The sequence below is a fragment of the Rhinoraja longicauda genome, chromosome 3 (genome assembly GCF_053455715.1).
Source record: "Rhinoraja longicauda isolate Sanriku21f chromosome 3, sRhiLon1.1, whole genome shotgun sequence".
NCBI lineage: Eukaryota > Metazoa > Chordata > Chondrichthyes > Rajiformes > Arhynchobatidae > Rhinoraja > Rhinoraja longicauda.
Genome location: NC_135955.1, coordinates 5,545,953 through 5,561,292, shown reverse-complemented (window position 1 = coordinate 5,561,292; position 15,340 = coordinate 5,545,953). Strand labels below are relative to the sequence as shown.

The following is a 15,340-nucleotide window of genomic DNA, read 5'->3' as shown; positions in this document are numbered from 1 at the left end:
CAGTTCCTGTGGAGGGTAGCTAATGTTGTCCCACTTTTTAAGAAAGGAGGGAGAGAGAAAATGGGAAATTATAGACCAGTTAGTCTTACATCAGTGGTGGGGAAGATGCTGGAGTCAATTATAAAAGACGAAATTGAAGAGCATTTGGATAGTAGTAACAAGGAGCAAACTTGGAGATGGTTGGAGTTATGGATAGTAGTAACAGGATCGTTCCGAGTCAGCATGGATTTACGAAGGGGAAATCATGCTTGACAAATCTTCTGGAATTCTTTGAGGATGTAACTAGGAAAATTGACAGGGGAGAGCCGGTGGATGTGGTGTACCTTGACTTTCAGAAAGCCTTCGACAAGGTTCCACATAGGAGATTAGTGGGCAAAATTAGAGCACATGGTATTGGAGGTAGGGTACTGACATGGATAGAAAATTAGTTGACAGACAAGTTATTGTTCGATTTATATCATTGTACACAAAAATTTCTATGACTGTTTGCAGCTTGGACTTCTTCACAATTCATTCCAATTCCTGTTTGCACAATGCCTTGCTGCTCTCTGTGTGGCTGCTTTTGCAAGCTTTATGGCTTTATGAACGTTGAGGTTCAATTTTACAACATGCGCGTGGTGCGCAGTGTGTTTATCTTCAACGATGGATGACATTTCATCTAAGTATGCCTCAAACCAGTCGTATTCTTATGCATTTCTCTTCCGAAGGCAGGTGATGCTACGTCAAGACCCTTCTTCAGACATCATAGATGACATAGATGATTGAAACTTTGATTCAATCTCTTACCTCGATTTTTCTCCGTATCGTATCTCTGTCCCCTCTGCGGCCTAACATCGTGGAGTGATGCGGCCTTTCCTGGAGACCAGCCCGGCGCTTCAAACCACGGGCACGGCGCGAACTTTACCATTGGGAGCTTGCGATCCTTTGCCGAGGATCAACAGAAGAGCTCCAACCATGGGGGCCTGTGCACTTTAACACCGTGAAGCCCGTGATCTCTGGTAAGAAGAGGACGATTCGGGAGCTCCAAGCCGTGGAAAGAGTTTCAATTTGTCCCGATGCCGGAGTTTCGATCATCCCAACGTGAGGGCCTCAGACATCAAACCGTCGGCAGCGGCGACTGCGGACGGTTCAACAGCCCCGACCGCGGGTGAACAAAGAGGAAGTTGATTGAACTTTATTGCCTTCCATCACAGTGAGAAGTGTGGAATCCGCTGTGGTGGATGTTTATGTTCAATTTTATTTTGTGTGGCTGTGTGTCTTGTTGCTTTTTACTTAGTACTAGACCAAGTGGACCCATTGGGCCCAAACCTCTCCTGCATTGGTGCAGCACCCTGTCCTCCCCCGCTCCCCTCTCTCCTCAACTCCCCTCTTCCTTCTCCCCCACTCCCCCTTCCCCCCTCCCTCACTCATCCCCTCCTTTTAAACTTTAAAATGTGAATAATTTAAAAAATATAACACTGATTTCAATAAAACTACTTGCATTATCACTAAAGTGACAATGGTGAGTAAGGTGGGCCTAAAATTGCCGCGCTATCATGTACCGTTTTGGCTGAAGTTCAGTCACAAACAAGATAACAAACGAGAGTTTTAGTATATAGATGGGTGTATGGTAACTCAAATGTCACTGTACCTTAATTGGTACACGTAACAATAAATTGAATCTTGAATCTTGACCGTTTTCAGAGATATCCAGGCTTCGTCGGCATTTCATAGAGGGGCCAGAGTTGAGAGCACTTGGGTGAATGGTTCTGAGAAATGTTGATGCACTCTAACATTATTGGAGATGTTGATACAGGGCTGGCCTTTCTGTTTGACATATGTACCTTACATGGGAGTAGCTTCACCTTGCTCTTGATGAGTGAGTGGTCAGTGTCGCAATCTCCACTGTGATGAGTTTGAGTGCAGACAGCACAAGGCAGATCATTTCCTATGGTGAAGGGTAGATAGAGTTGGTGCCAGTATCTGCAGCAGGGATGATCCCGTGACGGTGTGTGGCAGTGCATGTCCTGTAAATAGGTGTTTATGATGCAGTTTGTTTTGTGTACATAATTCAGCAATCACTCTCCATTCTCATTCATCTTTCCAACACCGTGATGGCTGAGGCAGTTTGTCCATGATTCTCAGTTTGCACCAACATGTGCATTGAAATTACCGAGAAAAATATCTTCTCTTGATTTGGGATGTGCGTCAGAGGGTCTTGCAGAGTGTCATAGAATCAGTTCTTGTCTTCGGCCAGGGCACAAAGCGTTGGTGCATTTGCACTGATGATGTTAATGAATTATTCTATGGAATGCCGAGAGACATGAGGCACTCAGATTTTGCTGTCGGGATCTTGTTTGTTTGTTTAGTTTATTTTCACGTGTACTGAGGGACAGTGAAAAGTTTTTTGTTGCATGCTGTCTAGTCAGCAGAAAGACTACAAATGTTTACAATCAAGTTGTCCACAGTGAACAGCTACAGGACAAAGGGAATAACATTTAGTGCAAGATAAAGTCCAGTAAAGTCCGATTAAATATTGTCTAAAGGTCTCCAATGAGATAGGTGGTCGGTCAGGACCACTCTCTAGTTGGCGATACCATCGTTCGTTGCCTGATAACAGCTGGGAAGAAACTGTCCCTGAACCTGGAGGTGTGCATTTTCATTCTTCTGTACCTCTTGCCTAATAGGAGAGGGGGGAAGAGGGAGTGACCGGGATGAGACTCGTCCTTGGTTTGCGTGATCATCTGGGCACGTCCACAATTTTCTGCAATGTCTTGTGGTCTTTGTTGGAGCTGGTCCCAACCCATGCTGTGATGCATCCCAATAAAATGCATTCCACGGTGCATCTGTAGAGGTTGGTGAGAGTTGTTGTGGGCGTGCCAAAATACCTAACTCTCATAAGGTAGAAGCATTGGTGTGCTTTCCTTGCCATTACTTCGATATGGTGGATCCAGGACAAATTGCTGGTGACATTTATTCCTAAGAACCTGAAGCTTTAAACCATCACTACTTCGGCACAATGAATATACCTCTCCTGCATTGGTGCAGCACTCTCTACTCCCCCCCTCCCCCTCCCCTCTCTCCCCTCCCCTCTCTCCCCTCCCCCTCCCCTCCCCTCCCCCTTCCCTCTCTCCCCTCCCCTCCTCTTCCCCGTTCACTGTCAGGAGCCTGTAGTAACCACCAAAAAAGTAAACACTACCTTTTTGTTCCCAAGCTTTGTCCATGTGACCTCCTTTAAATATCCTTCTAGGATATCCTCTTTTCTACTATTGTTGTGGATGCCTTAATCAATATTGCTTTCACGTCCATGTATTGTCTGCCTGCTGCACGGACTTAGTTTTCCTTCTATATTTACGTACATCATCTGCATCTAACCTGGACCCATTCCTCTAACAAATTAGTTCATTGTCCTCATAATCTTTTGTGCTCCATGGATATCAACTCATATAAGTCTCTTCATATCAGTCTCTTCATATAACTAATGTTTGACAACCTTGGAAATGTTTTTATAAATATCTTCTGCATCCTTTCTAGTCACATCTATATACTAAAACTCTCGTTTGTTATCTTGTTTGTGACTGAACTTCAGCCAAAACGGTACACGATAGCGTGACAATTTTAGGCCCACCTTACTCACCATTGTCACTTTAGTGATAATGCAAGTAGTTTTATTGAAATCGGTCTTATATTTTTAAAATTATTCACATTATAAAGTTTAAAAGGAGGGGAGGAGGGAGGAGGGAGGGGGGAGAAGGGAGGTTGATGAGAAAGGGGAGGGTGGGGGAGGGCAGGGTGCTGCACCAATGCAGGAGAGGTTTGGGCCCAACGGGTCCACATTGTCTAGTTTTTGCTAAATATGTTGACCAGAACTCGACACAGTACGTGGTTCTGCTCTGAAGTGACAGTTGGGCACTTAGGAAACCTCGCAATTCGGAAAATGGTTTAATGATGACTGCACCAGTGGGGGAAATGGGGAATAAGGGCGAGAGAGTTTTAGATTTGCAATAAGTTATTTTTCCTGTGGGATTTTCAAAAACAAATGATGTTTTAATAGCAATAAATTTATTTTTAATACTGCAAGCCAAAAATACGAAAGGCAATTGTTTTAACAGAGTATCATTGCAAAGATGCAGGCAAAAGGACTAGCCACGTATGTTAACTTGGACGGTATGGATAACATGCCCTTCGACTAGGTTAATTCCCAGAATGGCGGGACTGTCGTATGTTGAAAGACTGGAGCGACTGGGCTTGTATACACTGGAACTTAGAAGGATGAGAGGGGATCTTATCGAAACATATAAGATTATTAAGGGGTTGGACACGTTAGAGGCAGGAAACATGTTCCCAATGTTGGGGTGTCCAGAACCAGGGGCCACATTTTAAGAATAAGGGGTAGGCCATTTAAAACGGAGATGAGGAAAAACTTTTACAGTCAGAGAGTTGTAAATCTGTGGAATTCACTGCCTCAGAAGGCAGTGGAGGCCAATTCTCTGAATGCATTCAAGAGAGAGCTAGATAGAGCTCTTAAGGATAGCGGAGTCAGGGGGTATGGGGAGAAGGCAGGAACGGGGTACTGATTGAGAATGATCAGCCATGATCACATTGAATGGTGGTGCTGGCTCGAAGGGCCGAATGGCCTCCTCCTGCACCTATTGTCTATTGTCTATTGACCCTGTTTCCCTGCTGTATAGCTCTGACTCTAAGTGTCAGTAGAAGCAATTACTTCTCAGTTTTAATGGCCACCCATAATTAAAGTAACCTTTGTGTTATTTGCAGATAACAGTGTCTGATTACTGCACGGAGGCCCTCAATGTTTTTTCTCAAGATATCTTTTTGTTCTGCTTGCCAAACCTCAAAACAACAGTGATTCCCCAGTTCCCGATCAAAATCACAGTATAACCACAAAATGCTGGCTTACAAAAACAAGAAACAATATGCTGGAGTAGCATCTCTGGAAAACATGGATCGGTGACGTTGCAGGTCAAAACATCACCTATGCATATTCTCTAGAAAGGCTGCCTGACTCACTGAGTTACTCATGATTAGTACGGGTGTATGGGGTTGAGAGGGTAAGAGATCAGCCATGATTGAGTGGCGGAGTAAACTTGATGGGCCGAATGGCCTAATTCTGCTCCTGTCACTTATGAACCGATTTAGCCCGTGTAATGCAAATACTTTTATCCTAATTCATAGCTGTATCTAATTTGTCTTATGGAAATGTTCGTTGCAGCAGAACTGCCAGTCGTGAAGTTGTGGCTAATTTAGTATTTTACAAAACTTCCTCTGGACTTTGTTTCTGATACGTTATGCCTTTCTTGTTGGCGACAACTGCAAGGCACTAGTGAAGTGCAAAGATAACAACAGGCTTGCACTCAGCTAAACAGGAAAATACTATAACAAAGGAAACAGGAAAACATGGTTGAAAGTCTATCCTGTGCAGACAAGCCAGACATCCCTTCGGAGTGTAATAATTGGGAGCCAAGAAACACTTTGGTACTCTTCTTATCAAAAGAAACAATATTATTAAGATGTGGATGTATGTGAATGCAAATAACGCTGCATTTTCAATTACATTTGTACATGTCAGCGCTCAGCTCAGATCATTTAGGCATCCGGAAAAGTGCATTAAGTAAGGTTTTCTGTAAGTTTATCCAACTTGTTGCACTGGTGGTCCACATCTGCCTTTAAAGTTGTTACAGGAATTCCTCAGGACTGCAGCTTCCTTTACCACCCTTCCTCGGAATTGAATTCTACATATTTTACAAGGTTCAACCTTGCTATTCTTCTTGCAAAAGTAATTGCACACAAGAAACATTGGGGGGGTTTCCCCACGCGTCATGGAATCGTGAAATAGTCAAGTCATGCACAGGGCGTGTAGCGGCAGAGCTGCTACCTTACTGCGCCAGAGACCAGGGTTCGATCCTGACTACGAATGCCGTCTGTGCAAAGTTTGTACGTTCCCCCTGTGACTGCATGGGTTTTCTCCGGTTTCCTCCCACACTCCAAAAGACGTGCAGGTGTAGGTGAATTGTCTTCATTAACATTATAAATTGGCCCCAGTGTATAGGATAGTGTTAACGTACAGGGTAATCGCTGGTCGGCGCGGACTTGGTGGGCCGAAGGGCCTGTTTCCGCACTGTATCTCTAAAGTCCAAAGGTTATTCAGCTCATTGTCTCTGATCCAGCTCTTTATCACAGCAACTCACGAGTTCTACATTCTTGATCGTTTTCAATGATCATCTCGACCCGAAACATCACCCATTCCTTCTCTCCAGAGATGCTGCCTGACCCGCTGAGTTACTCCAGCATTTTGTGTCTACCATATTTTTCAAGATAATTATTCAATCCAAATCTGCAGGCATTAAATGCAGATTCCAACCGCATACTGTAATTTCTCCTCATGTTACTATTAATCCTCTTCCCCTTTACATAGAAACATAGAAAAAAGGTGCAGGAGGAGGCCATTCGGCCTTTCGAGCCAGCACCGCCATTCATTGTGATCATGGCTGATCATCCCCAATCAATACCCCGTGCCTGCCTTCTCCCCATATCCCTTGATTCCACTAGCCCCTCGAGCTTTAGAAGTTTACTTCTGTAAACTTAAATCCTTGAACTCTCCACCAATGGAAAGTCCCACCATTCCACTCCCAACGTCACCTCATTATTTTACGCATTTTATTATATCTCCATTTACCATTCATTTTCTCATAAAAATTGTCCCAGTCTCTCTAATCTATCCTTGTAATTTGAGTCAGATATGTACAGCATGGAAACTGTAGTCCCTGCAGTCCTCCTCATTCATACTAACCAAGATGCTCCACCGATGCAAGTCCCATTTACCCATGATTGGCCCCTATCCCTCTAAATATTTCTTACCCATGCACCTGCCCTTTAAATGTGGTTATTATACCCGCCTCAATTACCTCATCTGGTAGCTCATTCCATATATTCACCTGTGTGAAAAACCTACCCCTCAGTTATACATTAAATCTTTCCAGTCTCACCTTAAACCTATCCACTATAGTTCTTGATTCACATAACCTGGGCAAAAGACACTGTGCTTTCCTTATGCATTCCCATCATGGTTTGCATGTCATTTGTATTTAGCACTGGTTTACTCAGGGACAGAACATTGGGGTGGAAAGGTATTATTCTGGCTGGAGTGGAGATTCACAGGGATCGATGCTGGGACCACTGTTGCATGTGATATATGCAACCACATGTACGTAAGTGTAGATGGGTTGGTTGGTAGGTTTGCTGACAGCACCAAAATTGGTGGAGTTGTTAACGGGGAGGAAGGTTGTCAAAGTACACTGCGGGATGTAGGTCAGGGGGCGCAGCGGTAAAGTTGCTGCCTTACAGCGGTTACAGCGCCAGAGACCCGGGTTCCACAGATTTACAACTCTCTGACTGAAAAAGCTTTTCCTCATCTCCGTTCTAAATGGCCTACCCCTTATTCTTAAACTGTGGCCCCTGGTTCTGGACTCCCCCAACATTGGGAACATGTTTCCTGCCTCTAATGTGTCCAACCCCTTAATAATCTTATATGTTTCGATAAGATCCCCTCTCATCCTTCTAAATTCCAGTGTATACAAGCCTAGTCGCTCCAGTCTTTCAACATTCGACAGTTCCGCCATTCCGGGAATTAATCTAGTAAACCTACGCTGCATGCCCTCAACAGCAAGAATATCCTTCCTCAAATTTGGAGACCAAAACTGCACACAGTACTCCAGGTGCGGCCTCACTAGGGCCCTGTACAACTGCAGAAGGACCTCTTTGCTCCTATACTCAACTCCTCTTGTTATGAAGGCCAACATTCCATTGGCTTTCTTCACTGCCTGCTGTACCTGCATGCTTCCTTTCAGTGACTGATGCACTAGGACACCCAGATCTCGTTGTACGTCCCCTTTTCCTAACTTGACGTCATTCAGATAATAATCTGCCTTCCTATTCTTACCACCAAAGTGGATAACCTCACACTTATCCACATTAAACTGCATCTGCCATGCATCCCCCCACTCACACAACCTGTCCAAGTCACCCTGCAACCTCATAGCATCTTCCTCAGCATCTCTGGAGAAAATGGTTAGGTTACGTCTCCTGGTCTGAAGAAGGGTCCTGGCCCAAAACATCACACTGCAGGGTGTAGATCAGGTACAAAAATGGGCGGAGAAATGGCAATGGACTTTAAACTGGGGAAGTGTGAGGTGCTGAACTTTGGGAGGTTGAATGTAAGGAGAAACAATACAATTAATGGAAAGACCCTGAACAACATTAATATACCAGAGGGAATTTTGGAGTCCAAGTTCACAGCTCCCTGAAGGCAGCAACACAAGTTGATAGAGTGGTAAAGAAAGCGAGTGGTGTGCTTGCCTTGAAACGCCGGGGCATTAAGAGTCAGGACGTAATTTTGCGGCTTAAGTCGGGCCACATTTGGAGTATTGTGTGCAGTCCTGGACACATCATTACAGGATAAATGTGGAGGCTTTACAAGGGGTACAGAAGTGTTTTACCAGAATGCTGCCTGGATTAAAAGATGTTAGCTGTAATGAGAGGTTGGTGAACTTGGACTGTTTTGTCTGAAGTGTCAGAGGCTGAGGGGTGACCTGACAGGGGTTCTATAAAATTCCAAGAAGCATAGATAGTATAGACATCAGAAACTATCTCCCAAAGTAGAAATATCAAAATCCAGACGGCTTTGTGAGAGGGGCACGTTTAAAGGAAACGGCAAGTTGTTTAAAGGCAAGTTGTTTCTTTGCAGACACTCGTAGGAGCCTGGAATGCATTGCTGGGGTGATGACAGAGAGACAGAAAGGTGGCATATAAGAGGCTTTTGGATAGGCACATGAATATGCAGGGAATGGAGGAATACGGTTATGTGCAGGCAGAAACGATTTGTTTAATTTGTCATTCATCGACGACACCACCATTGTTGGACAAATTATGTATAATGTCGAGTCAGAGTAAAGGGGGAGGGGAGATCGATCGACTGACCGAATGGTAACAGAACAATAGCCTTGTTCCTAATTGACAGTAAAACCAAGTGATGATTGTTGCATCTAATCCAGCTAATCACGATCCTACTGTAATTTCTGCTAACCATCTTTACTATCTTATAGAAACGTATAAAATTATAAAAGGACTGGACAAGCTAGATGCAGGAAAAATGTTCCCAATGTTGGGGGAGTCCAGAACCAGGGGCCACAATCAATGAATAAAGGTGAGGCCATTTAAAACTGAGATGAGAGAAAACATTTTCACCCAGAGAGTTGTGAATTTGTGGAATTCTCTGCCACTGAAAGCAGTGGAAGCCAATTCACTGGATGGATTTAAAAGAGAGTTAGATAGAGCTCTCGGGGCTAGGGGAATCAAGGGATATGGGGAGAAGGCAGGCACAGGTTACTGATTGTGGATGATCAGCCATGATCACAATGAATGGCGGTGCTGGCTCGAAGGGCCAAATGGCCTCCTCCTGCACCTATTTTCTATGTTTTGATCTACAATACCACCCACTTTAGTATCATCTGCAAACGTACAAATCATGTCTTGTGCATTTTCATCCAAATCGCTGAAATTAGCCACAGACCGCAAAGGGTCTAACATCGATCCCTGAGGCACACCACTGCTCACAGGCCTCCAGTCTGAGAAGCAACCTTCCATCATCACCCTCAGCTTCTTTCCATTAAGCCAATTCTCTGTCCAGAAGCTGTCCCTGAACCCAATGCAGTCTAACTGCCAGAGAGCATAACGAAACAGATCTTATTGAAACATATAAGATTATTATGAGTTAGACACGTTAGAGGCAGGAAACATGTTCCCAATATTTATTTATTTTCATATTTCAGATACAGCGCGGAAACAGGCCTTTTCGGCCCACCAAGTCCGCGCCGCCCAGCGATCCCCGCACACTAACACTATCCTACACACACTAGGGACAATTTTTACATTTACCCAGTCAATTAACCTACATACCTGTACGTCTTTGGAGTGTGGGAGGAAACCGAAGATCTCGGAGAAAACCCACGCAGGTCACGGGGAGAACGTAAAAACTCCTTACAGTACAGCACCCGTAGTCAGGATCGAACCTGAGTCTCCGGCGCTGCATTCGCTGTAAAGCAGCAACTCTACCGCTGCGCTACCGTGCCAATGTTGGGGGAGTACAGAACCAGGGGCCACAGTTTAAGAATAAGGGGTAGGCCATTTAGAACGGAGGTGAGGAAAAACTTTTTCAGTCAGTGAGTTGTAAATCTGTGGAATTCTCTGCCTCAGAAGGCAGTGGAGGCCAATTCTCTGAATGCATTCAAGAGCTAGATAGAGCTCTTAAGGATAGCGGAGTCAGGGGGTATGGGGAGAAGGCAGGAACGGGGTACTGATTGAGAATGATCAGCCATGATCACATTGAATGGCGGTGCTGGCTCGAAGGGCCGAATGGCCTACTCCTGCACCTATTGTCTATTGTCTATTGTCTATAACCACGTGGAACCATGTGTACAAGATCACGATGTGCCTGCATAAAATGTTTTCTGACAGTTTTCTATTTTTGCAGAGGAGAGGATTCTAAGACTCGAGCGGCTGCCCCACAACACCAGACACCCGGCTTCGATCTTGACTTCAGGTGCTGTCGATGTGGAGTTTGCATGTTCTCCCCGTGACCATGAGAGATTCCCCCGCATGCACCCGTTTCCTCCCACATCCCAAAGATGTGTGGGTTTGTAGGTTAATTGGCCACTACGTTGCCACAAGTATGCGGGATGTAAATGGAAAGGTGAGGTAACATGGGACTGGCGTTGGCACCTGATTGATTGTCGGCATGAACTTGTTCGGCTGAAGGGCCTGTTTCCATATTGTATCTTTAAACTAAACTAAACGACAGGCTCAAGGGTCGAGGGGAGAGATTTAAGAGGGACCACATGAGCAACTCTTTCATTCAGAGTGCAGTGCCCATCTGGAATGAGTTGCCAGAGAAAGCTACAGAAGTGGATACAGCTATGACTTTCAAAAGATATTTTAACAGATATATGGACAGCAAGTGTTTAGGGAACTATGGGCCAAATGCAGCCAAATGCGACCAGCAATATGCCAACTTGGTCAGCGTAAACATCGTGAGCCACAGGGCCTGTTCCAGTGCTGTATATCTTCAATGAGCTGCAATAAAATCAATGCATGCAATATCCACTACTTTATCCTCATCAATCATCATATATATATTTTTTAAACCACCCACCTGTAACAGATGCTCATTAGTTGCTTTCATCTTCATGTATTTAGCTTGTTTATCTTCTGTCATATTTTTGATAATGGTGTCTGCTGCCTGTTTCTCTTGGTCAATTTCTGCATCAATAATTCTAATCAAGTCTTCTTTCCTTTACATAAAAAATGTACGCAAACTGTTACTCTGTGAGAATATATTCAAGCAACAGCTTTAAAAGTAATTTCTCATTATCAACAGGTGATGTAGCATCTGCAGTTTGGAACAGTTACAATTTCAAATCCATAATCCTTCCAAAGGATTTCCTCAGAAACTGCACTTAGTGGTTTGAAAATGTGGCAGCTTATGGTGATAATAGAAAGGGTGTAGATCATTAGGTGATGATGGTCCAGTTTTACATTGCCATCATAGTCTGTCCTCATCTTCTCCTTCATGGTCTGGTTTGGCTCAGCCACCAAGCACGACATCTGGAGGCTGCAGCGCATCATTCAATCAGCCGAGAAGGTTGTTGGCTGCAACCTTCCCCCCATCGATGAACTGTACACTGCATGGGCCAGGAAGCGAGCGGGCAAGATCATCTCTGACCCCTCTCACCCTGGCCACAAACTCTTCGAAGCACTTCCCTCTGGAAGGTGACTCCGGACTGTCAAAGGAGCCACAGCCAGACATAAAAACATTTTTTTTCCATGAGCAGTAGCTCTACTCAACAGCCAGAAGTCTGTAGCCTCCTTTTGCTCTGGTATTTTATTTCATTCTTCACATGTTTAAATTATAATGTTTTATTCTTAATTGTTTACTGTATATCGTGTTGTTACTTGCGAGCAAAGCACCAAGGCTAATTCCTTGTATGTATACATACTTGGCTAATAAAATGTATTCAATTCCATTCAATTCAAATATGAATCAAGCCAGCTAGTCATCCAACTTCAACTGTCGGCAATTTGTATGTAATTATCTTCAACTCACATCTTTGTCCTGCAGAAATAAGCTTTTGGCAGATTGTAATTGGTTTGGGAACAAGTTGTTTCCTTCAACATTTAAAGAGATTGGCCTAGATTTCAGCAAGGCCCAAATGAAAAGGTGGTATTGTGGATAGTGAAGATGGTTAGTTTAGTTTAGTTTAGTTTAGTTTATTGTTGTCACAGGTAGAATGATAATCTTTGTGTTGTGTACTATCCAGACTATGCATGATTACATCAAGCTGTCCACAGTGTACAGATACAGGATAAGGGAAATAATGTTTAGTGCAAGATAAAGTCCAATAAATTCCACTTAAAGATAGTCACCAATAAGGTAGACGGGAGGTCAAGACCACTCTCTAGTTGGTGAGAGGGCAGTTCAGTTGCCTGATAACAGCTGGGAAGAAACTGTCCCTGAATCTGGAGGTGTGTGTTTTCACACTTCTCTTACCTCTTTGCCTGATGAGCGAGGGGAGAAGAGGGAGTGACCGAGGTGAGACTGGTCCTTGATTATGCTGGTTGCCTTGCTGAGGCACCATGAAGTGGTAGATGGAGTCACAGAAGGGAGGTTGGTTTGAATGATGGACTGGGTTGCATCCACAACTCTGCAATTTGTGGCAGTCTTGGATAGAGCAGTTTGCAAACCATGCTCTGATGCATCGCGATAAAATGCTTTCTATGCTGGTTCTGTAGAAATTTAGTTTAGTTTCGAGATACAGCGTGGAAACAGGTCCTTTGGCCCACTGTGCCATGCCGACCAATGATCTCCACACACTAGTACTATCCTACAAACAAGGGACTATTTACAACTTTTACCAAAGCCAATTAACCTACAAACCTGTGCGTCTTTGGAATGTGGGAGGAATGTGTTATTCTACGGGGATCGCTGGTCGGCGCGGTCTCGGTGGGCCGAAGGGCCTGTTTCCGCACTGTGTCTCTAAATTAAACTAAAAGTCGGTCACAATCTCCTTTGTCGTGCAGACATTGAGGGAGAGATTGATGTCTTGGCACCAGGTTATGAGGTTCTCAACCTCCTTCCTCTGGTGTTTTCTCATTAACTGATATCCGGGGGTGTTGTCTGCGAATTTGTAAATTGAGTTGGAATGATATTCGGCTGCATATCGTGTGCATATAAGGAGTATAGAAGGGGGCTGAGGCCACATCCCAGCAGAGCACGAGTGTTGAGGATTATTAGAGAAGGGTGATTTATCACCTATTCTCACTGATTGTGATCTGTTGGTCAGGAAATCAAGGATCCAATTGTCGTGGCTTGTGCTGATTCTAAGTTCCACCAATTTGGACATCAGCATGGATGGGACAATAGACAATAGACAAAAGGTGCAGGAGGAGGCCATTCGGCCCTTCGAGCCAGCACCGCCATTCAATGCGATCATGGCTGATCATTCTCAATCAGTACCCCGTTCCTGCCTTCTCCCCATACCCCGTGACTCCGCTATCCTTAAGGGCTCTATCTAGCTCTCTCTTGAATGCATTCAGAGAATTGGCCTCCACTGCCTTCTGAGGCAGTGAATTCCACAGATTTACAACTTTCTGACTGAAAAAGTTTTTGTCCTCATCTCTGTTCTAAATGGCCTACCCCTTATCCTTAACCTGTGGCCCCTGGTTCTGGACTCCCCCAACATCGGGAACATGTTTCCTGCCTCTAACGTGTCCAACCCCTTAATAATCTTATATGTTTCGATAAGATCCCCCTCATCCTTCTAAATTCCAGTGTATACAAGCCTAGCCGCTCCAGTCTTTCAACATATGACAGTCCCGCCATTCCGGGAATTAACCTAGTAAACCTACGCTGCACGCCCTCAATAGGGTTGGAGACCAAAACTGCACACAGTACTCCAGGTGCGGTCTCACTAGGGCCCAATACAACTGCAGAAGGACCTCTAGGCTCCTATACTCAACTCCTGTTGTTATGAAGGCCATAATTGTATTGAAAGCAGAGCTATAGTCTATGAAGGAGCCTGACATAGGTGTCTTACTTATCCAGATGCCCCATGGATGAATGTAGGGCGAGGGAACTTAAATCAGCCATGGACTTGTTGTAGTGGTGGGAGAACTGTAATGGATCGAGGTTGCTTGGTTCCTGTTCCTGTTCTGTATTGTTCTATGGAGATCTGAGTAATAAATCTTTTCACACATTGAATGCACAGAATCTTTCACCGGAGTTGGAAATCAAGACTTAATACAAGCCTGAGGGGCACTCAGAAGGTGGTAGGTAAATGGAAAGAGCAACCAGAGGAGGTAGTTGAGGCAGATACAATCTATACACTAAAACTCCCGTTTGCTTGTTTGTTTGTTCCTGAACCACAGCCAAAACGGTACACGATAGCGGGAGAAGAGGCGCTGCACCAATACAGGAGAGGTTTGGGCCCAACGGGTCCACTTGGTCTAGTAACACTTAAAATGCACTTGGACAGGTACATGGATAGGAAAGATTGAGAGGGATATTGTCCAAATGCAGGGCAAAGGGAGTCGATGAGATGGGGCTTTTTGGTCACATGGAGGTAAAGGAGGTAGGAACAGTAATAACATTTAAGAGGTAAGGTGACCAGTATTTGAATAAGCAGGACAGAGAGGGATACATAATTAATGTAGGCAATTGTGATTAGTATAGATAGCCATAGTAGTCAGCATAGAAACAGTGGACAGCAGGAGCCTGATTCTATGCTGTACTCACAGTACCCTGAAGTCCTTCAATGTGTTGTCACCCACCAAAATTATGTCCATCATGCCTCCATATATCAATCTAACCCGTAGGGTAGGATGGGATGGGATGGGATACAAGCATAGCTAGTCAATTGGATAGAAAATTGGCTTCATGGAAGGAAGCAGGTGATGGTGAAAGGTTGTTTCTCGGAATGAAGCCCTGTGACTAGTGGGGTGCTTCAGGGTTTGTTGCTGGGCCCATTGCTGTTTGTCATCTTTGTCAATAATTTGGATGAGAATGTATAAGGCATGTTTACTAAGTTTGCAGGTGTCGCCAAAGTGGGCGGTATTGTAGATTAGGGAAGATGGTTATCAAAGGTCACAGCAGGATCGTGATCAGTTGGGCAAGTGGACAGCGGAGTTTTTAATGGAGTTTAATACAGATAAATGTGAGTTGTTGGATTCTGGGAACTCTAACCAGGGCAGGAACTTCACAGTAAATGGCAGGGCTCTGGGGAGTGTTGTAGAG

At 44.5% G+C, this 15,340-nt stretch overlaps 1 protein-coding gene across 1 annotated transcript in view; it reads right to left on the bottom strand.

The window, feature by feature from the left end:
* ift74 (intraflagellar transport 74) overlaps positions 1-15,340 on the bottom strand; it is an 86,056-nt gene that overhangs the window by 44,413 nt on the left and 26,303 nt on the right. The window contains exon 8 of the mRNA XM_078396840.1: positions 11,204-11,342. Coding sequence (XP_078252966.1) covers positions 11,204-11,342 — 139 coding nt within the window. The remainder of the gene's footprint in view (positions 1-11,203; positions 11,343-15,340) is intronic.